This window comes from Lactuca sativa, chromosome 4, assembly GCF_002870075.4.
Source record: "Lactuca sativa cultivar Salinas chromosome 4, Lsat_Salinas_v11, whole genome shotgun sequence".
NCBI classification, from domain to species: Eukaryota; Viridiplantae; Streptophyta; class Magnoliopsida; order Asterales; family Asteraceae; genus Lactuca; species Lactuca sativa.
Window position 1 is genome coordinate 284,147,491 of NC_056626.2, and position 25,140 is coordinate 284,172,630.

The 25,140-nt window shown below is 36.6% G+C and overlaps 1 protein-coding gene across 1 annotated transcript; it reads left to right on the top strand.

Moving 5' to 3' along the window:
• The first annotated feature begins 20,577 nt into the window (after positions 1-20,577).
• On the top strand, positions 20,578-24,462 carry LOC111921558 (receptor homology region, transmembrane domain- and RING domain-containing protein 2). Its single transcript, XM_023917138.3, has 4 exons — positions 20,578-21,109; positions 21,931-22,155; positions 22,968-23,372; positions 23,441-24,462. The coding sequence occupies exons 1-4, from the start codon at positions 20,989-20,991 to the stop codon at positions 24,043-24,045; spliced, it is 1,356 nt and encodes a 451-aa protein (XP_023772906.1). The 5' UTR covers positions 20,578-20,988; the 3' UTR covers positions 24,046-24,462.
• The last annotated feature ends 678 nt before the right edge of the window (positions 24,463-25,140 follow it).

Consider the following 25,140-nt stretch of genomic DNA (forward strand, 5'->3'; position numbering starts at 1 on the left):
AGTGTAAAAGATTTAGGGTTATATATTTTGTTGGCCTCGACAACCACCAAATTGATAGTTTCGTTTTTATTACTTCTTTTCATAGTTTCGTTTTTGTTACTTCTTTTCATAGTTTATTTTTAGTTAAAACCATCTCATTTTAGTTAATCTTCATGCATATTTTCTCTTTTTATTATTTTTATCCTTTACCGGGTACATTCCAGTTTTTTGAGCTTATTTGTAGGATTTACCAAAGACTATTTGTTATTGGAGGTATGGAAGGAGTGCAGGACTATTGGAGGCTTGCAATTTCTTCATGGACTTGAAGCGGTGCAATTGGGCTTGGTGTCAATACAAGCAAGAAGCGCATCATACTTAAATTTCGGGCAGGACGACGAGAATTCGAGTTATAGAAGATTAAAGGAGCATTGGAGCATCTTGGAAGAGCTTGGAAGACATAATTGGGCTATCAAGAACTTGCACAAACGGGCTGGACCATAGATGAGAAGAGTAATCTAGAAGTGCCAATTAAATGGGGCAAAAAGCCCATTCATCAGAATCCATGTGGTCCGCATGGATCGCACTGTGAAGAATCCGAAATTTTGACTTTTTTACTCTATTTTGGGAAGGTTGGTGGAATGCTTTTAGGGGACTTTCGGATCCGAATTTTTACACATATTTACTGGTTTTTCGAGGAAGAAAAGGGGGGGGGGGAGAGACTTGGAGGAACAAAGACTTTTGCTCTCTAGAAGATTGGAAAATTTAGAAGCTTGGAGCAATTTTTCTTCCAACTTGCATCTTGAACAATGTTTGGTATCACAAATCTACTTTGCATTTCTTTCATCTTGGCCATGCTTGGCTAGACTCATATTCAGTTGACTTGGATGTAATTGCTTGAATGTTTTGGTTCTTTTGAAGAATTCCATGAACTTGTGTTGAATATCTATGATTATATTTTCTATAAAAACTTCCTTCATGTTTATATATATCTCTAGTCATGAATATTGATATGTGAATGTTATTTTTGTTGGTTAAATTCTTGGCTAAGTAATGGGTCTTCAATTTAACAAGCAACAATTAGTTTAAATGTTTGTTTTCATTTCATTTAGACTAAGAAAATATTTTCTCCATAGTGGTAATGAAAGCAATAGATTACTCTTTGGATTTGGTGACTCTTAAAGCCTAATGCTAATTGATTTTCACAAAATTACATGCTTCATTAGTTTTGTGACTTTGATTTAGGAAATGTGCTATGAGCTTCTCTAGTTATTTTAATACAAAAGAAGAGTTGAGGCAAGTTATGCTTATAAACTGCTATAGCCAAGTTAGATTGTAAATACAAGTATTGCACCTTGGTATTCTCATGATTATTTAACCAAACATTCAAGTGATGAAAGTCCAAAGTCAACCATCTTTCTTTTATTGATTTTACATCAAACTCCTTTTTTTGTTGAAATTGTTTATTTAAATCTTAGTTTAATTCTAGTTTATTTCAAGTATTTCAAAAGACCCCCCCCCCCCCCCCCCCCATTTTTAATTTATTGTCATTTTACAAGTATTTTTACAAAGAGATTTCTCATAGAGTTACAAAATTGGACCAATCTCCGTGGATACGATCCCTTTACCACTATACACTATTTTAGTGTAAAAGATTTAGGGTTATTTATTTTGTTGGCCTCGACAACCACCAGGAACTGTGTTTGACTATGATTACTGTGTAGTTTGATCAATTCTGTGTTAAATTGAGTGTTTGATTTTGATTTCAATTTCCGTTGGCCACTTAAATTGTTTGTGAATCATTCTAGTCATCTACTTGTTTAGATCTGTAATTGTCTAGATTAATTAGTAAAAAGTGACATACATTAGACTAATTCTGCATTTAGGGTTAACTCTAATATGAAATGATCAAACAAGTTTTAACGCCTCCGAGCTTATGAGAGGTATTGAACTTTACTGGGAATTACACTGTGTCTAATGAAACTTTTCTTTATTAGTAAAGAGAGCTTGTTTGGTTAATTAAGTAAAAAGTTAGATTTAATTCAAAGAACTTATTTTGATTAAATGATTTTTTTAATAAAGGTCATTAGAGCTTTTTAATGAACCTTAGTACCAGTTTAAGCAAGTGCGTAGTCAAATATTGTGTTGAAGGTTAATTACACGATTAGGGGAGTCACTGCGAAACTGGAATTGCTTTCTCTTAATTGAATTTTCATCACTTTAAATTTAATCATTTTCTTGTCATTTTCAATTTCTATTAGTTTAATTTTCAGAAATACCCCCCCCCCCCCCCTTATGTTTATTGCATTCATCAAGAATTAGTTCATACCTTACGCAAAGAGGTGTAAATGTTAGGACGTGTCCCTGAGGATCCGACCCTGCTTACCTGTACTACCTGTTAGTGCAATAAAGCAGTTTATTTTATATTTTTATTTGTTAAATCGTGTATGACAGTGGTCTTAACACCTATAATCACCTTGTTCCCACGCAACGGGATGGGAACCAAGTCTACCAAATAATGCTCCTCGAACAACCTCAAAACACAATCCCTGAAAACCTCCGATGCTCGCATTGATCGATTGTCCGCAATCTCAACCTCTAGGGGTAATCCAACATGCCCGAAGACTCATGGAACCTCTTGCTAAGCGCAAGAGAGAAAAATGATCGTGTAGCACCCGAATCAAACAACACATGAACTAGGATACCGTTCACATGGAACGATCCTAAACAAAACATATAACATGGCACATCAATATCATAAGCAACATAAAATAAAAGCTAGGGAGAAGAAATCATACCCGTCACCACATTGAGTGTGGCGCGTGCCTCCTCGGTAGTCAACTGGAAGGCTCGGCTCCTCACCATTGGAGCCTCTGACTTGACCTGCCGGCCAACAGTGATCCGCAGGGTCCTCTGACTTGACCTGCCGGCCAACAGTGATCCGCAGGGTCGTTGGAGTTAGTGCCACCACTGGCGTTGCTGCTGCTTTCAATATCGGGCAGTTGGCCTTTTTATGGCCTCGCTAGTTGTAGTGGAAACACAACAACTCTGATGTCTAAACAGTGGGCGCAGTGGCGGTACAATCCCGGCTGAAATGCCCTGTCTTGCTGCATTTGTAGCAGTCAGACGATCCCACTCTACAAGCTCCCTCATGCGGCCTGCCGCATTTCCTGCAACGGCCCTGGCCCGAATGGCCCTTCAGCCTAGTATCAGATCCCTTGGGCTTCTTCCCCGAAGCCCCAGTAACCTGCTCTGTCTTTGCCTTCCTCTTTCGGATGTGCTCCAAATCAATCTCCCTCTCCCTGGCAATTATGGAATCTAGGGTCAGACACGCTGAGAAGCTGACATGCTCCTGGATATCAGCTCTCAACATGTCGTGATAGCGGGTCCTCCGCATATCCTCATCTCCTGCATACTGAGGCACCAATAAGGCCCTCTCCCGGAACTTGGCGGTAATCTCCGACACTGTCTCTGCCGTCTGCCACATATCAAGGAACTCCCTGGCTAGCTGCTGAAGCTCCACAGCTGGTGCAACCTCGGTCCTAAACCTGGTCACAAAGTCTGACCAAGTCATAGCCTCAATAGCTGAGGCTCCCAATGAGTCACGGACTGACTCCCACCAATCCCTGGCCCTGTCTCACAAACATCCCGCAACATAGCGGACCTTCGACCCTTCTGGGCAGAAGCTCATCAACTGTGCATACTCAATGTCTGTAATTCGTCTCCTGGCAACAATGGGGTCCTTAACCCCATGGAAATCTGTCGCACCACTCCTCCTGACGTCCTTAAAGGACAGTGTGCGCGTACTCGACTGGCTAGATGTCATGTCACTCCGGAATGCTTTGAGGCACTCCTCCATCAGCTCAATAATCCCTTCCTTGATCGACCCAAAAATCACAAGGGTCGACTCAAGGATACCTCTCATGATCTCAGACACGATGAACTCGCGTAGTCCCTCATCCACTGGCTTGGAACCTGCCCCCGAACCTGATCCTGATCCTGATCTTGAACCTGCCCCTCCATGACATGTGATCATCACCATTCTGAAACAAAACACATAATCCTCATAATCATACATAAATCTCGGGAGGTCTCATACACTCTAGAGTTCCCTGATTCCGTCTCCGCCCTCCTTGACTCGAGTATGGATCCTTTACTTTTAGTAGTACGGGCCCATACTACCTTCCACATCTATCCGTACTTTCCTTAAGGATTGCTTCGACTTCAGCAAGTCCCTTCTACTACTGCTGCACTCTTTGCTAATCTTATCCTAGGCTTAACCTAGGGTAACTCTCCAATCCACTCTCTGCCATCAGTTGTGTAAGAAGTTCTTGTTACCTTTACCTAACTAGCCCACGAATACCATTACATATCACTAAGACCAGATAATTCTTCGAATGAGAGGTCCTACCCTAAAACGGTTAGACTCAGACAAGAGCGGCGAAATAGGGCTAAATCTAACCTTCTGAAATTATTCAACCCTCGCTATATGTAATGTGATTTATTAATTTATTAGTTAACTAAATATAGTTAGAACTCCTATTAGCACAAAGCAACAACATTCGAGCATTGACTATCCCAATCAGACATACTGTATCCAAGCTATCATATAACTAACTAATTAGTAATATCTCACAGCTCAAAAAGCACATATAGTAGGCACATCAAGCATCTTCCTAAATCGTAGCCCTAATAGGCTAATCTAGCATGAAATTATCATAATCATATCATATCATAACATAACATTTATAGGTATCTTGGGGAAAACTTACTTAACCTCGGCCGGTCGTGCACATCACACACCTCGTTCTTTCTCAAAACTTCTCACTTTATCTTTTGGAAAAACATTTTTCTTGTGAAAAAATCTTTCAAACCCTCGATTTGAGTCCAGACACCCCCGAAGGTGTGTCTGAATCCCTCAAACCAAGGCTCTGATACCAACATGTAACATCCCAAAATTTCAAGCCAAAAATTCCATTTTTAATTAAATAAATTATAAAATCATCTCTCAAACACATAGTTGATAACATAGCAATCCATAAAACATAGTAATTATGTTTCCGAAATCAGATAATCAAGTAGTAATAAAATCAGAGTACAATCCCATGAATTACAAAATGCGGAAAACCGGTGTGCGTGTGATGTACAACTACAGCGCCGACTCCTTCCCCTTCGCTGAAGAGGTACCTGAAACAAAACTAAAACTATAAGCACAAAGCTTAATGAGATCCCCCATCATACCACATATAATACAATCATATAGCATACATACTGTCGGGCAAGTCTGGGGTGCCCGTCCTACCCGGTCCGACCATTCTGGGGTGCCGACCTACCCATGTCAAGCCATTCTGGAGTGCTGACCTTCCCGTGTCGAGCCATTCTAGGGTGCTGACCTACCCTTCGGTCCTAACAACCGAACTCTGGGGACTATTTCACCCATACCACTACTACCACATATATCATAACATAAACATACTGTCAGGCATCTCTGGGGTGCCCGACCTACCCTTCGGTCCTAACAACCGAACTTGGGGACTACTCCCCTCCTACTACCACTATCACATATAACATATCAGGTAGTAGTAAACAAAACAATTATCACAAAGAAAATCATCTCGAATATAATCAACTTCAAGTGGGCCGGCCTTGGTGCCTTAGACCCACTTCTACTGGAAGGTAAGTCACCTCGATATCATGTAGTATCTACACAGTCCTAGGCACGAGAATAAACTCGTCTCTACCCCTCAATCCCTATACAAAAACCTTTATCAATTACTAATACATACTCATAACCCCTTACAAGGGTCAACCCAAGTACAAGTCAAAGTCAAGGTCAAACCCTGGTCCAAGTCAATCTTGGTCAAAGTCAACGTCCAGTTGACTAGACTCGCTGAGTTGGTCCACCAACTCGTCGAGTCCCCACTTCTACAAATCTTTAAGACCCCGACTATACTCGTTGATTCTTGCAAGAGCTCGACGAGTTCTCTTTCAACCATAACATTGGGACCATCTTCAACCGACTCGTCGAGTTCATCTTCATTTGAATGAATGAGTCTAGTCTATGACTCGCTGAGTTCTCCTTGAACTCGTCGAGCACGTCTTCATGAGGTTGTGACATTGCCTTGAACTTGCCGAGTTCCTCCTGGAACTCATCGAGTCCTTCGATCTTCAAGTCCATGACAACCTCCTAATAGGCTAAGTGTTCCTTCCACTCAACCACAAACCATTTCCAGAAGGCATTTGGGGAAAATGCGACCCGACTCGCTCAAGTCACCCAAGTGACTCCCCGAGTCCCTTTTTGTCCAAAACTACAAGGTCGATTATAATGGGTCTCAATGCATCAAAACCATGGATCTGGCCTCCTAGATTCCATTTTACACGTAAAGCTACAAACTTGATGTCCATGCATGGGGCCTTTGGCTTAAAAAGCCATAAAAAGGGGCTTATATGTCGCATGGATCTCCCAAGGACATAAAGTTGGCACCTTTATGCCATGGGAACTCTCAATGGTTCCAAATCTGAAGTGAAACTCCACATATACATACAAATCCGAGTATAGCCTCTCAAAAGCTTAGAAAAGGTAGAAAATAGCCCCAAAACAAGATCTAGGAGATAGATGGTCAATGTTCAAGCTTTTTACCTTGAATGAACTGAGAATGAAGCAAAACCTCTGGATCTACTAGCTTCCACTTGAACTCCCAAGCTTTCTTCTTCTCTTCTAACTTCAAATGCACATAAAAGTCACCAAAAAGCTCACGAACACTCACAAAGGGCTTAGGGTTTCGATTTAGGGTTTCCATGGGTTGGGAGGGACGATGGGGGCTGGGTTGAGGCAGAATAAGACGTTTAAATAGGGTGCAAACCCTAACATTTGGGTTTCCTCCAGACAGCTCCTACTTGTCTAGTCGGTCCCCCAACTCGTCGAGTAGGTCACTAGACCTCCGGGTCCAAAATCGAGTCTACTCGACGAGTTGGGCCTCTAACTCGCCGATTCCCAGGACAAAACATGAAATATACTTGAATTAAATACGTACCATGGACTGGGTGTACATCAACATAAAAATGTTGGTGAGTTCATAAGCATGTTTGAGAAAATGATTTGTATAATTTTGTAATCACCAGAAAATCCTATATTTTCTGAAAACAGTTCAGTATGTTTGTGTCCGATCTTGTATTAATGCATGTGTGTTATTGTTTACTAGTATGCAAAAGAAAATGAAGAAAATGAAAGAGAATGTATAGAGAATGCCCCCAGACAACCCTATGTTGTCTGTAAAAGAGAATGTTGGTATACCAACCCCCGAGGTTGAGTACCAGCACGAGTATGTTCCCGAGTAATCCAATTAGAAAAAAGAATGGTCTCCCATAAATTTATAATGTTAATTCCTCTAAGTGAGTCGCTATAACCATACTAGATAATGACAATTTCACCCGTCATGGTGTTGTTGGACGCCGCCGAAATAAAATAAGGTTTTCGTCACCCTAGACTCAGTTAGTCTAACTGTAGAGAACAACTCAGGTGTGGGGTGTCATTCCCGTATAGATCTATACACAAACTCCTGCTCTCCCTTCAGGAGACTCTGGTTATAACTGCAGGCTACGATCGTATACTCAATAGGTGTCAAACGAAACGTCTCACTTGATCCTTAATCAAATTTACATGGAAAAAAGAAAAAAAAAACATAAAAGGTATATTCCAGGCCCAATAAACATGTAAGCGAGCAACTAAGGCCCACTCAGCATGAAAATTATTTCCAGCCTCGAAAGGAATGAAAATGTATATCCCGAGCCCAATATACATGTAAAAGGACACTAAGGCCCACTAAACATGCAAAAGGACACTAGTGCCCACTAATCATGTAAAAGGACACTAAGGCCCACTAAACATGTAAAAGGACACTAAGGCCCACTAAACATGTAAAAGGACACTAAAGCCCACTAAACATGTATATTATTTATAGGGCCAATAAGGACGTAAATATATATATATATATATATATACATATACATATATATATATACATATACATATACACACACACACACACACACACACATATATATATATATATATATATATATATATATATATATATATATATAAGTACATATAATTCAACATGTCTAGACGTTTTAAAAGTATATATACGTTATACAAACTTACATCTAACACATGTATAAGAGCTTTTAGCATGATAAAAATATTTTCTTGTTTTTGACCTTTCTGTCTCTACTTTTAGAAAAATTATATAAAAATCATCGTAAGTCAAAATTTGGATCCGTAAACTCTGAGAGTTTGTAAAATTAGTCTACTTTGTTCATAATTTTTATTATAATTTTTAATGGCCTCAAACCAGTGTGAAAATGTTCATCTACATAGACTGGTACGAAATTCTTCTGGAAATGATAGACAGTTTTGTAAAAATCGTCAAAAATTGTAGAAAAATCGTATGAACGTGTGAGAGCAGTCATTTTAAAGGTATAAACCTGAAAGTTTTGCATGTAAAAAATTTTTGCAAAATATTTTAATTAAGGTGGTCAAAACAGTCCGTAATTAGACCAAATTGTTTCTGTTAAAAGCTAATTTTTGAGTTTAGGTTATACATGTTTGAACACAACACTTATTTTTGCTATTTTGAGTGTATAATCCCAGATATACAAGCTTATATGTAATATATATGACAACACATACTTTTCTCATGGTTTTTATGAAGACCTAAGTGATAAACTTCATGTTCAAGTAAAGATCTAAAAGTTAAACACATAACACAATGGTACATGCAAATATCCAATGGTTAAACGAGAGTTGACTTGTATCCTCCCCCCGAAAAAATGAAAAATACGAAAGATATGGGGGGTATGAAGCTCACTTTTCTTTTACGGTTTCTGTTTTGGAAGAGGATTAGAGAGGTTTTTGGCTTTAACAAGCTTTCTTGAAGTGATTTTTGAGATCTATGAAGTTCTAAGAGAATGGATCATGAAATGAAGTGTTAAGGAGTGAAGATTATCATAAAATGAAGTTAAACACTTAGATGAGAGAATAACTTACCAATATTATGACCTTTGATGAGGATTTCTTGAAGCACACACACACTCGAAATTTTTGAGAGGTGGAAGGTGGGAGGATGTTGGAGGTTGAGAGGGAGTAAGTTAGATTTGAAATGGTGAATGGGGGTGGAAAGGGAGAGAGTGGCCGAGAGATAGAGAGAGTTAGGAGAGTTGAGAGTTGACTTATGAAGAGAGTGATTAGAGGTTTGCATGGATACATGAAATCTTGCATGGATATCCATTAGGTAATGTTGAGGTGTCAAACTCTATTTCCCTCTAATTTGTTTTCCCTTTTTTCATAGTGGGCCGAGAATGAGAGGGGAAAAGAAGAGAGGAAAACTTTGGGCCATACTAGCTCACGTTTGACATTATGAGGCCCAATTTGAGAATTTTCATCCCATTGGGCTCTTCTTGAGGGTTCACGGCCCAAAGGTGGTAAAGGTATGGGGTTTACGACCCATCATAGTTTCTTAAGGTGATTCACAGCCCATGAAGGACCATGAGAATAAGTGAGTTATTTTAGGCCCAACATGGCCCAATTGCTATGGTTTGACGAACGTGGGCCCAACCAAAGCCCAAATGGGTTTCATTGGCCCAAAATCGTCAAATAAAAGGTTTATTGGCCCATTAGGCCCAATAAGAGGATCCTAGTCCATATTAAATTCGAACCAGAGTATTTAGGGTTTCAGACCCATAGTTAAGTATATGAGATTTATTGCATTAGGTTTTGAACTTCACTTAGGAGTTTTGATCCAAATGGATGATTTTAATTGAGCATAGAGTATGATATCCACTTAGAGTACTAGTCTTACAATAGTTGATGTTTACATGAAAACAAAATTTCCTAGCTAACAAGCTAGTTGTGACAGGTGGCCAAAGGTGTGGATGAAGAAGAAGGTACATACCAGATTTGCTCATCTGGTTTTGACGATGACGAGATGCGAAACCCTACACATGGGGCTATGTTCGCGAAGTTTGAGGAAGAGAAAACAACCGGGAAGTGATTTGTTTCAATGTCTTCACACAAATCTCCGATGACTTCTCAGGTACGTTCTCTTTTACAATCTTTTAATATTCCCTCTAGTGCTTATGATTCGATTCTTTCCGAGTTTGATGCAACTATTACTTACGTTAATGATCTACTTATTTCTGCTAGTAACAATGCTAAGAAGTCAAACACACAACTTTTAGAAACTCGGAGGATGTTGGATTCGAAGAAAATGAAAGTACAATACTTAGATATGTAAATAACAAATTTGATGTGTGATAAAGATAGCTTAAGTGCAGATGTTAAAATGTTATTAAAACAACGAAATATCTACTGTAACTCTGCTAAAAGATTATATGGTAAATTGACAACATTACATCATTCTTCGGATATTAGCAAGGAAAAACATAGGAAACTTTTGCCCTTTTTAGCATTCGAAAGGGAGAAAATTGACTTTATTTCCTATGATTGTGAATAAACAATTGTTGAATTTAATAAGGTTCCAGATAATAGATATGCATATGGTATAGTGAAAATTGATAAATGGATGGATGCTAATGAATTAGTTGATATTGTAAATGAAACTTTGACCAAAGACGAACAATTAAGATTTTGAAAAGAACTAAGAATTCGAAAACTGACTCACAAACTAATTTTGTTGATATCAAAGTGATTTTGATGATATTAGTGAAATTGAAGATGAGGAAGTTATTGACTGTTCTCAGTTGTCTGTCATTAATGTCACTTCAATGGCTAAAGGTAAAGAAAAATGTAATGATTCTTCGGTTAAAGTTGACACTGACGAACCTTCACCTTCAAAAGTTCATGATCGTAACTATGTGACTGTCGAAGATAGTCAAACAGATAGTGATGATGAAAATAAAGATGTTTCGAAAGAAACGACAATTCCAAGGGTTGTAGTTGATCAGGTTTTTGACGAAACAAAGAAATTCGACACAATAATGAAGGCTCTGATACCAACTTGTAACATCCCAAAATATTGATAATTTTTTTTTGTTTTTATAACCATCATATCAATACATCAAATGTTTTGAAACCAATCAAAGTAAAATGTAATTTAAAAATTAGAGTAGACCAAAAGTAATCAATGCGGAAAAAGCTATCAAGGGATACAGTGCAGTCAAGTCGGGCCCTTCCCTTTGGAACTGGAAGTACCTGAAAATATTTAAACCACAAAACTATAAGCACAAAGCTTAGTGAGTTCCCCAAAATACCACATACCATACATATCAATGGGCCCAACCAATAATAACGAGCCTAACTGTGACAACCCTATATTTTCCAAAAGCATTGTAACACTCGAAAGCCAAATACAACGGAATTAACCTCAAAAATAAAGTGTTCAAGTATCTAAGTTGGGATGCCTCAAATATTTGATATCATGCCAAGGTTTCCAAAAACATAAAGAACGCTCAAAACCGGGTTATATTGAAGAAAGTATAACCACTCGTATATTTACGACACGACGTTAAAACATTATTTGACGTAAAAAGGTAAAATCTCAATAAAATACATTCTTGCCTTAAGTATCTAAACAAAAGTCGTAGATCTCGTTGAAAGGTGAGCGTGCATAAAAAGATCGCCCAAATTGGACCTCGTATGAAGAAGTTACGAATTTTCAAAGTTTCGTAACAGTAGTAGAGGGCTAAAAACTCGGATTGAAGATCGAGTGTTATTTAGCTATCGCCACCTAAATGGAAGTTGAAGATCTCCTCAGTGGTAATAAAACGATAAAAAGACAAACGAAAACCGACGTCGAATAAAGAACCTATGAATTTTTAACGAACTTTAGAAGACCCGGCCTATTAAAAATATATCATTAAAAATAAAGTCAAAACCAGCCGACGGAGTCTAAATGAAAGTTGTAGAGCATAATCTCACCTACGCGTGGATATAAAGAACACGAAAAACGGAGCTCGTACGTGAAAGTTACGGAATTTAGAAGAGGACAGACCAGATTACGCCCCGCGTTCTCTGGGAGTACGCCCCACGTACTAGACCCAGAGTCGAGTCCCATCGGCCCACCCAAGCTACGCTTAGCTAGCCAGGAGTCGTAAGCCATGACGCCATATTACGCCCCGCGTACTCCAAGATTACGCGCCGCGTACGAGGAAGTTCCAGCACTATAAATAGATGGCATGAGCTACGAGTTTTGGCACACCTTCACAATTCCTCAGCCATTCTCCCAGCTCCAGAGACCATTTCCTTACCTTGGTTTCCGCACTCGAGCCCCCGACGAAGGATCTACGCTGCAGAGATTCCCGGGAACCCGAAGACGCAACTTTCCGCGGTCGAAACTCTGCTCAACTCTAGCCTCTCTCTTCAAACTTAACGGGTGAGTTCATACCCCTACTTTTCAATTCTTTTCACGCTTTAGGGGGGGAATACAAGTACATTACAAGTCAAAGTATCATTTCATAAACATAATTATAATATCGTTCTTATAGGGTTTTGATACAAAAATAACGTTATGTTTAAAGAGCTAATATATCACCAAGTTGTTCTTACTAAATGGAAACATACTTTTGAGAAACTATAATGAGTGTAGTATTCAAGTGATTCATACATTTTACATATATATCTCGACAACTGAAATGCTTTCAAAAGAAGTAAAGTCTTTATTATCGTAAATCTGTTTATACCAAGTAATGTGAGACATTTAAACTTCAACGTACTCGTATGTATGCATTTCAAGTCCTGTATTATATACCATAATCTCTTGGAGAGAGAGCGTGATACTTGTGTATAGATCTATACGGGATTGACAACCCCGCACCTAAACTATTAGCTATAGTTAGACCGGCAGGTCTGGGGTGACAAATGTCATAACACTACAACACCTGAAGAATGTTGTTACAGGCCGTCAGTGTCAATAGTATGGTTATAAAACTCACATAAAAGTATAAAAACAAGTTTGATTTACGAGATTCATCTATGCATTTCAGTTTTCCATTTTATTGTTAACACAAATTTTATCACTATTATTCAAGTATGGAAAACACTAACGCACTCCAACACGGGAAACTTTTCAAATCATTTATAGAAAATATTGGATTTTCTGAAAACCTCGTTCATCGATTTACTATCAAAAAGGACATACTTTTCAAAGCAAAACACTTATGAACTCACCAACTTAATTGTTAACACTTTTTCGAAACCACTTGTATTTCTCAGGGAATCACTAATACAGGTAACCACCAGCTTTTGGAGAAGGAAACACTAAGGATGTTTTATTATTGAACATTTATCATCTTATTGTAATATTCTTTTGCTAATATGTATAACGCAACAACATACGTTTTCATTATATATGTGATGGTTGTGTTACTTTCTTTACAATATTCAATGGTTGTGATACTACGTGAAGTCATCCACCCCCGAATGTTTCCGCCATTCTGGTTTGGGGGTGTGACACTAACCCCACATATTAATGGATCTAACCCAACATATCAATAGGCCCAACCCAACATACAAAGGGGTCCAACCTAAAATATCCATGGGCCCAATTTAACATACAAATGTTCTTAGCCCAACATTCATACCAGTGGGCCTAGCCTAATACACAATGCAAGAGTCACAAAGACAACTAGCATCCTACACAGTATAGTGAGAAGACTCACCTCAATATTCAAATAGACAAATCTCACACCTGAGCTGTCGATACTAGAACTCCCCACAATAATCATATATACAATAAGACCCTAATAAATAATTAAGGTAATAATCTACACTCGAGGGTCTTGGTTTATAATTGCTTACTTGGGGTAAAAGACCATTTTACCTTTACAAGGTTAGAACCCTCTCCACTTGACCTAATATCCAAATTGTCCAAAGGTTGACCTTCTAGTGCTACGCCTAGTGTACACCATGCTCTACGCCCAACATAGAGCCTCTTGATGGAAAACATACCATTATTAGGCTACGCCAAACGTAGCCAAGAGTACACCCATCGTAAATGTGCAGTTTTACCAACTTCTCATTAAGTTCTTAATACATAAAGACCAAATGTGCAATTCTCAGATGTGGACCTAATGAACGTCCTAAATGATAAAGTATCTGACTTTACACCTTTGCGTGGCTTAAAAGAGCACAAGACCAAGCCCTAACTCCAATAAACACTCTGATGCTCAAGAGCTCATGCATGGACGGATAGGAGTGACCATACTCCCATTTTTATGATTCTACAAGCTCAAAAACGACTAGAAATGATACTCATAAGGTCTAAAGTAGCTTATACTCAATGAGACCAAGGTTTTGGGACGAAAGCATAAAAACCCATGAGCTAACCAGATCTATCGTAAAGGAACATCAAGATGCACGCTTTATACCTCCTAGAGGTGGATGATGATGTGCAAAGCCTGGATCTAAAAAAGCTTGGGACTTATATGTGCTTCTTCAATGGTCTCCTTCTTCATAATGCACACATAACCACACTAAGGCTTCAAAACTCACAATTTGTGGCTAGGGTTTCAAAGAAATGATATGAGGTGTTGGAGGCTGGTCATGGGAAGGATTCCAAGAAGTTAAAACCCTTAAATAGAGCCTAAAACCTTAGGGTTAGGATTTTGGTCAGCAGCTAACCTACACCCATTGTAGGTCATTAAACTCGCGTCCAGAATTCAGCAACTACACCCATCATAGCTTTCCTATGACCATCGTAGGGAAAGATTCCTAATTTTCAATTTAAGTTCAAACAACCATAACTTCTTTGCTTCAACTCCATTTTCGACGTTCTTTATATGTACGAAAATGTATTGACGAGCCCCATAATCCTATCTAGTTACATTTGGCTTAACACATGTTGAACTAAAACCATAATCTATGCAAGAAGCTCAACATATCATTTTTTCTTTGGTTCCAACACACAAATCAAGGGCTTAGGTCTCATGATCAATATTATCAACATTCAATAAGGTCTAAACTTTATTTCCTCAAAGCACAAATCTTTTACATGATTGAATTACAGTCCATAATATTGAATTAAGAACGTCCCAGAAGAAGGTGTTGCATATAATCTACTACAAGTGGAACACCTGCATTTGGAACACTTACATCTGGAACACCGTCACTTTGAATCCATACATCTAGAATGCCTTCACTTTAAATGGATGCATATGGAACATATGTATCTGAAACTACATTAGGATTTGCATTATTCTTCTTGCTTTTGTTTCTTGCACCTTGGTTTTGTTTATATTTTTTTCATCTCTTGGAAGATAAACCTTCATTTATAAAAGTTTTTTACATGTCTTTTTTTTTTGCTATGGCCCTTTTCCTTGCAAATGCTACATGCCATAACAATACCCTTCTTACTCATTAAATGCTTTCCAGGTCTTTCTTCTCTTTTAAACATGTCATTTTTTCTTTTGATTGTCGGTCTCCCATGCATATATCCTTTTTTGGGTGGCAATGGTGGTATATACAAAGTCGTGGGCCGCATTGCACTTTCGTTAAGTAGATTTATGTTATACTTATAGGCATTACAAAACACATATGTCTTAAACCACAAAGAAACATGGTTTTCTGCATTTAGGTTAAGATACGTTAATGCTGCAACACCATGAAAGCAAGGCATTCTAGTTAGTTACCATCCTCTACCTGTGCAAGTCCTTTTCTCCAGATCAGCACTATATGCTTCATGGCTATTTCTATCCTCAAACCGTCAGAATCCACATGGATGTACTCCTAATCCTGTTTCACGAAGTTAAATAGTTAAACCCCTTATTCCAAAAATACCCAATAAAATACTAAAAATACCATGACAATTGCAACCAAACAACCCATCAAAAAAATACCGAAAGTACCCTCAATTAATTCTAGGATCAGATTGAGAATGATGTCACAATCCAAAAATTTTAGAGCAAGCAAGGTCTAAACCCTAACAGTGTACAAGTGAAACCACATTGAAACCTTGATGCATTGTGTCATCTATAACCATGAAGGCGTGTTTATAAACTAGTAGTTAAGCTTGGATTAAAACCTAAGTTAATTTAGGTTAGTATAAATCAACATTAGACAAAATTTTAAAGTTAAAACCATAATATAATACCTTATAATAGAGATTTCGGACCAAGGAATCTAAAACAAGTAGGTTTTTGGTTGGAATTAAAGATCAAAAGGGGATTTTGGTCTAAGTGTGACTGAAATCTCATTCTTGATAAGGCTATGGGCGAAAACACTTTGCGACATATATTCATTCGAAAACAATTTCCTTTTTGGGAACTAGAACCGAAATTAACCCTTCCATGAAAAGTATAGGACCGAAATCAATATATTTGAGGGTAAGTTAAGTGATTTCAGTCATGCTAGATAGAAATCACCTCTTTTGGCCGAAAACCACCTTAAAATATTTAGATATTTAGTCACTTAGGTGGTTGATACTCTTTCCAAGATGATAAGTTACATATCCCAACGTAAACATCACATCAATTTCAATCATATATATATATATATATATATATATATATATATATATATATATATATATATATAACCGAAAACCAACCTCACAATTTACATCTCAAGGCCGAAATCCTTCCATTTGCTCTCAAAGTTCATAAGACAATCTTCATATCTTCAAAGCACTTACCCAGTTAACCTTCAAATCTTCATATCATACCCAAGAACACTTCACATCTGCATCCAAAATTCCTAGGAACTCTTTTGCACATTGTAAGTATTTAATATAAACAAGTGTTAGTTAACACTTTAATTTATTAGATTAACTAATTTGAACACAATATTATGTGTTTAAATATTATTAGGATTTAGAAAATTATACATGTTCTAACCCGAGGATCATCGCGACCAAGTTGTACCCAACCAAAAACATGCATTCGAGGTGACTTCATACCCCTACGTTTTTAGGATTTTTAAATTATTTTAGGGGGGAATACAAGTAAAACACAAGAAATCTTGTGTTTAAAAATATAATTACTTATTATGTTTACTTACGGTTAATATGTATTTAAACGTGAAATTTATTAAATACGCCAAACATCGTTATTGTTAAATTTACAAACAATTACAAAACATGTTAAGACGCAACGGTTTTTACATCAATAGAAATAAACTTATAAACTATAATAGGTATAGTTTATGCAACCTATGAACTATTTTGCAAAGTTCATGTTACAACACGGAAACAAACTTATAAACTATAATTGGTATAGTTTATGGAACAAACAAACTATTTTTACAAAGTTATGTGTTATTTTGTAAAAGGTTTTTCACTTTATTACTAGTAAACTCGTTGAAGCAATTTGTGAGACGTCTTCGCGTACTTATCTAAGTACCAATCAAGTCCTGACTTATAACCAGAGTCTTTTGTAAGGAGAGCAAGAAATTTGTGTATACATCTATACGGGACTGACAATCCCACACCTTAATTGTTAGCTACAGTTAGGCCGGTAGGCCTTGGGTGACAAATGTCGTTAACATTCCGATGCCTGAAGAACGTCGCGATTAGGCCATCTTAGGTTACAGTATGGTTATAAGAACTCACATGGAGAAAACAACGACACATTTACATAGTAATATACTTTTAAAATAGTCTTGAAGGGTATTAACTTTGTGGTTACTTAGCATATACATCAGGGTTATATATAGTTAATATCCGATAGACAGTGGAATGTGTGATTCCCACATTATTTCCTGTTCCTTGTTTGGTTGTGGGCTTAGGGCAGAATCACCCATTCGACTGTCTGTTCGATCTCGATTATATACAACTCGTATGTACTAAGTGATCATTGGAGGGTATTAACATCGCATCTAGTTTACAGGGCAAACACATATTCAACTAGTTTTACTTATGAGTAAAACTAGGTATCATTAAATTAAGTATGACAATTATACTTGTACTCTTCGGTCTTTGAACGTTTAAGACTACAATTCGGTTTTATGGAAAATACAGGATTTTCCAAGATAAACATCATTATTTTACAAGCAAACAGTTTACAATTCAACTTTCAGGAAACAAATACGATTACTTACCGAAAACAATACTTTACAGTAGAGTGGGTGGAACTAGGAACATATTTACAAAAGGTTCAACATTCATTTACAAACTAGTATAACATAAAGGACCCTTAATTATTAATTCTATGGTTCCTTAGCTTATACATCAGAGTTATATATAAATAATATCCGATAGGTAGTGAAATGTGTGATTTCCGCCTTACTTCCTGTTCCTTGTTTGGTTGTGGGCTTAGGGCAGATCCACACATTCAATTGGCCGTTCGATAGTAGTTTATATATAGCTAATATAAACTAAGTGATCATAGAAGGAACTAGTATGGTCACGTTTCTTACTAAGAAAATATAGGATTTTCTGGAGGAGCACAGGGACATTTTCAAAGAACAAAGTATATACTCTTTGTAACAAAAATGCTTATGAACCCACCAACTTTAATTTTGACACTTTTTCAAACCAATTGTATTCTCAGGAAAATTAGTAGACATGTACCCTCTCAGGTGTTACGAAGACAGATCATAGTAGCATTACATCTTATCTTTTGCTATAACTTTAATGTTAAACAAACAATGTTTTGAACACAATGTAAATTATATATTATCAATACAACGGTGTTGTTGCTTTGATTACTATTATACAATTGTTGTGATACTGTACATGACGTCATCCACCCCCGAACGTTTCCGCCGTTCCAGTTTGGGGGTGTGACAAATGAGGAGTGTTAAAATAGTGAAGTGCATATGTATATTAAACAACAATAACAACCAAAAAAATTGAAACTAAGAACTTCAACAATTAACAAAAACAACCCCTATGTTTTCCGTTTTCCTCTATTTTCAGTTTTCTTTTTTCTTTATGTTTTCTGTTTCTTGTTTGCTTATGTTTATTTCTTTATCATTTTATATGCGTATACTGAAAATAGTTTATGAACTTATTGCATTTCGTTAAGATATATAACATAATTTAAACACTTATTTCATAAAAATATGAAGTATATTACTATGAGTATTCAGGATTGCTTATTTAGAACATCTTATGACTTTTTAAAATAAAATTGCGTATAAATTCACACAACACCAAAATAAAGCCATTAAACAGTTTAAACCATTAAGCAATTAAGCAATTAAAACAGTTAAAAACTAAAAATACACTACCTTCGTGCCTTTTTAAGTTTATCTAATTTCTCATTGATTAATTAAATAAATACTTCTTGTTCCCATTTCTTCCTTTAAGCTTCATTTTAAAGGACATTTTCATGAAAAACAACCTTATTTGTTCCAACATTGTGATTATTGGCCTCCTTTGACTATGTATAAATGCATTATACTCTTAAGCACTCCGCTCTCTACCAAATTACATGCCATATCCAACTGAAAAAAGGTATGTGATCAAATTTTAGGATCATTTTCCATTAAACACTCGTACGTTGATACCCTAACTTCCTTGATTTGGTTCATGAAAAAAGTGAAGCATTGTTCAGTCGTGGATTTGGCCGTCTTCTATTACCAGTGCCATACCTTATGTTGGTAAGTTATGATTGTTATTCCATTATCGGTGCAATTGTCATCCCTAAGTCTTCTATCAACCATTCTACAAACCATTTCCAAGTCGCCTTGTTTTCAACTGTGCAAACAACCCATGTAATTGTGTATATAATATGATTGTTTGCATAACGACCAACCGTTGATAATAACACCCCTTAGCAAACACCCGACAAGATTAATCACTATTCTACAACCCTCTATCTACCCATCTTTCATAATCTTGAAACAAATGTAGAAATGTTTGAAAAATTCTTTCCATCAGACATGATATCAACATCTAATACAAATGTTGATCCAGATCTCCTTAACTCCTCTGCATGATATCTCCTTAGGACTGATACATTTTGTAAAAGAAAAAATAAAAGTTTGTTACTCTTTAAAATTATTTTTCCAAAAACTAATAATGAAAATGAAAGACGTAGCATCCAATGAAAGAGATAAAATGGAGAAAAACGTCTTCAATGTATTTATCTACCCTAATAAATAAAAATGACTTTGCCACATGTTTTTCTCTTATAAAATTAACCACATGTCATTTTGTCATAATTTGAAATGTATTTATTTTCCACTTGTCATTATTTTAATTTTTCATTTTCAATTTAATTTAGTTTCCATAAATTAAACGTACTATAATGACTATTAATTTCAAATTTTAAATTTTAAATTTTAAATTCAATTCCAAATAAATTTACAATTTAAACCTTTATGTTTAACATTTTGTTATAATTAACACGTTTAGTACACACTAAACACATAATTTTAATTTATTTATTTTTTGCATGTTGTTTTTCTCATAATTTTCACTTATTTCAAATTCAAATTCAAATAAAATTTTTATTTAATCGTTCGTATTTAATATTTTGTTTTAATCAACCCGTATAATATACGAGTCTCACAACTAGTATGACATTATATGATAGTTTAGTTTTATAAGTTGAAATTTTATTTTAAAAAAGGTAGTTTTAGGTGGAAGATGAATTAGGACAAGTTGGGGAAACATAAACCTAGAAGCCTCCTCATCCGGTCCCGCTTTGGTCTCTTGGCGGTGGCATCGCCACTTTCCACCAAAGAATATTATTTCTCGATTCGTCAGCGGATAATCATTGCCATAATACAATCTCATCGTCACTGTTTTCATCAATCCTATTCCTACCCCCAACTCACTCCACCAGGAAAAAAACGTCAATCCCTCTTTCCAATCGCTCATAACAAGTACAAGTCTCGTGTGATTTGACTTGGAAACTAGACGCTTTCCACGACTCTCCTCCTCACCACTGATACAAACCCAAAAGCCCTAAACTCTAACATGCTTGACTAGTGTCATCAGAGGATGGAAGCTGATGTTTCCATCCCCCTTTAAACCCTAGCTTTCCGACAACGAAAAATTGGATCTTCATAGGGTCTTTAATTTTGGTACGTTTGTGGATTCAGAAAGAAAAATGTTGAATCATTGGGTGTTCGGTTGCTTTCTATGTTTATTGGCATCCTGGGTGACTGCTAATGTTGTTTTGATGGGGAATAATCTTACTTTAGCTTTTGATGACATCGAAGCTAATTTTGGTGAGTCTTATATTCTCCACACTGTTTTTGGCTTAGCTCTTATTGATTGTATGAAAGTTACTGAGCCGAAGCTCAAGCTTATTGAGATTCTTATTCAGTTAATTCAAAGCAGAAAAAATCTCCATAGATGCGATGCGGTCTGTTTGATCTTAATTTGGAATCTTAAACTTGCTAGACGTAATTCCTTTGTCTGACCTTGCTCATAATATCTTTCTGATTTTCTGATTAAGTAGGTTCAAAATAGATTTGGAAGAAGCATGATGATGTAAGAAAATTGATTATTAGATAAATATAAAATTAACAATTAACTGATCATATGATTTTGATTCTTTAAGTTGCAATAATCACTTTGAAATGCACATCTGAAGATCCCCTTATCAGGAATGCCCATGCTAGATTGGTGCATATTTTTTGGGGCTAAGTGCAAGTAATAGCAATTTAATTTCATTTCTTTGTGTATTACAGAATCCTCCGTATATTCCTTTCTATTACATCATTGTTTTTTTCCTCTTTTTTCCTTATTAATACTTTAAAAGATCCACCCAATAATAACGTTGTACTTTCAAAAAAAAATTCTTACTTGGCCATTATACTATGCAAGAATACCCAGTTATAGCATTCAAAATTGATTTGTATTCAAATGACATTGCTATAATTGAATAGTTTTTCAATATGCAATGCTCTATTAGGAAAAAAGAAAGTTTGATGCTATAATAAACAAATCAATGAAAATAAGTTGCTAGTTCTTGCATCTAACCCAATTTTGTGTCTGAAAATATTGGATTCTTTAAGTTGCAATAATTGGTTGAATTTTTTTGCAGCTCCACCTGTGAAAGGTTCTGGGGAATGTGGAACATTGTTTCTTGCAGAGCCATTGGATGCTTGTGAACCTTTGAGTAATAAAACAATTGAAGACAGCTTAAACCAGCCCTTTTTATTAATAGTTAGAGGAGGATGTAGCTTTGAGGATAAAGTTAGAAGAGCACAATCTGCAGGGTTCAAGGCAGCCATTGTCTATAATAATGATGATACTGATCTTGTTGCAAGTATGCCTTTTCTCTATCTGCTTTCACATCATTTTAACATATATTGTCTCATCCTTTTCAAAATTATATTCTGTTGAACTTATTTAAATGGTTTCTTGCTCGCACTATTGTCACCCCTTTTAAAGTTATATTGTGTCTATGTGCAAGTAAGGTGCTGGTTACTTCTTACTTAATAAACTTATTGGGGATATGAATTAATATCGGTGTTTACTTTTGGATTGACTTAATAGATAAAGTTAGGCAAAGGAGGCTTCCCCATCAAATTAATTTAGTTTAATTGATTTTCTCATCCTTATTTATTTTGATGAATTCCACTCTTTATTGGTTAAAAGATTCTTTAGATATTAAGTGATGTATACACACACATGAACATACATACATGCATAGGCCGGAAATAAAGTGATAACCTCAATTATGTTGAGAAGGTGAGACCAAATTTGGGCCATTATATAAAAAAGATCAAGGACTGTATTCGGTGATGGCATTTTTGTAAATTATTGCAAGAGCTAATTTACATATTGCTATTATGGGTAAAAAAAAACAAAAGTATGTTGATGTTAATGTTATGGGTACATAAATGTAAGTGTGTTGCTATAATGTAAGTACATTGCCATTATGGGTAACAAATAGTGTACGTTGATAAGTTTCATGTTATATATTTCTATTATTGGTAAAGAAATTTAGAACGAGTTAATTTTTTTTAAGTAGATGGCTATTAATGATAGCAAGAGTAAAGTATGTTGCTATTTGGCTGCAATTTGAACTATGTACTTTATATACAAATGTCTTAACAAGGATATTTGAAATTGTAGTGGCGGGTAATTCGGGTGGTATATCGATACACGCGGTATTTATTTCAAAAACATCGGGACTAAAGCTGAGCATGTATGCGGGTATAACTTCATTGGAGCTATGGATTATCCCAAGCTTCGAGAACTCTGCATGGTCAATCATGGCCATATCTTTCATTTCATTGCTTGCCATGTCAGCAGTACTCGCTACATGTTTCTTTGTGCGTAGGCATCGGATAAGACGAGATCGCCCTCAGGCTTCTCGTGTTCGGGAATTTCATGGAATGAGTAGTCGGTTAGTGAAAGCTATGCCGAGTTTAATATTTACAGCTGTTTTAGAAGATAATTGCACTTCTGCCACATGTGCTATATGTCTCGAGGATTATAGCGTCGGGGATAAGCTTAGAATTTTACCATGTCGCCACAGTAAGTCTTTTATTTATTTATTTTTTTAAAATGTAATTTTACCAGATGACAACATGAGATCTTGACAGAATTTCACACGATTTGCGTGGACGCGTGGCTGACATCATGGCGAACATTCTGCCCTGTTTGCAAGCGCGATGCCAGGACCGCCAACGGGGACCCACCAGCCTCGGAGCGGACCCCGCTACTCTCCTCCAATCCAGCCTCCATGGCATCATCCACCATCTTATCTTCCGCGTGGTCGTCTTCATACGCATCCTCAGCAGCTATTCACATTGGTCAAAGCTCACGTACGCATTCTATTTCCAATTCCAATTCCAACCTCCGTTCCGTTTCCGTTGCCAGTACTCCTTACAATATCCATTCCTCCCTTCAAAGCAATCACCAATCCCCTTACGGCCTTACTCCCTCACGAAGCTCATTAGACATTAGGAATCTCGCATCTTCTTCGCATAGATCCCGTGCCTCTCATTTGCTCTCCTCAAATTCCTTGGGTTACCCTTCCTTCTCACCTCTAAATTCGAGACACCTGTCCTCATATTATCCGAGCCCGGGGAACGCTTCATCGAGTTACGTTTGGTCTTCGAGTCACCAACCGCACCCTTTGCGACACAGCGACTCTGCTGCCAGCTTTTCTCCCTATGCTTCGGCTCACTCGCTTCCAGAAGACTAAAATACATACAGAAACACACCTGTGTTTTTACCTTTTTACATGTTTAGCCACTTAACTGTTTCCTGATTAAACCATTATACTTTTTTTATGACCGTGAAAAAGGAAAACAAACATTTTTCCCAATGTTTTTGGGAACAATATTTGAAAGGGTTAAAAAAAAGTATAATGATGTAGAAAATAGGTAAGTGGCTAAATAGGTAAAATGATAAAAATACAAGTGGTTTTCTTGCCCCTTTATGAATGCTGATTACGGTGGCTGCTGAATTGTGTCTGTACATTGTTGTAGTGTAAGGTAAGGTTGCTTTGTGAATCCTTTGATGATTATGCTCTCATCTGATATTCTGTTGGTTCTTGTTTGATGTTTGTGATTGGTGAGTTATAGTTGTTATTTATATAAAAAGAATTCTTGATGCTTCATACTTGGTAAACGGCTTGTCTTACTTGCAACTCTTCCGTGTTCTAGACATGCGATTGTGTTTGTTGGACTCCAGACGAGAGATTAGTGCACTTTATCTTGTTACAACTTTTTTTGTATGGTAGGAAGGTTATTGTTTTCCTGGGTTTCTGAGTTTTATTGTTTTGAAAACAGGTCATTAGTTTTTATTGACTTATCACTTTGGTCCTTTTAACATCCCCCCCACCCCCTCTTTGGCCTACATAAAATTATAATTTTATAACGCATATCCGGATATGTGATGTCAGTAGGATCTATCTGTCGATTCCAAGTTAATAAGAAAATGCCGGTTTGGGCTGTACTTTATTTTTGTCGGTGAAACGTAATTTTTAATTAATGCGAAATGGGTTTTATCAGAACATTCAAATGAGCAGGATTAAAAAAGCAATTAATGAAAACAAGGCAAAAGAAGTTAAAAGCTTGTCTAAAATATGCTGCATGGTAACGTGTTCTCATACCGGAAAAGAACTTATTGTTATTTCAGTAATAATTTAATATTATATTTGCTGTACAGATGCCTAAAAAATCAGAAGAAAACTGAACTAATGTCGAAACGTCATATGGATGGGTTGTGATGCTCTAAGATGACACAAAGTGTGACCTATTTTCATAATAGGTTGAGAATTAACAAGAATTAGTGA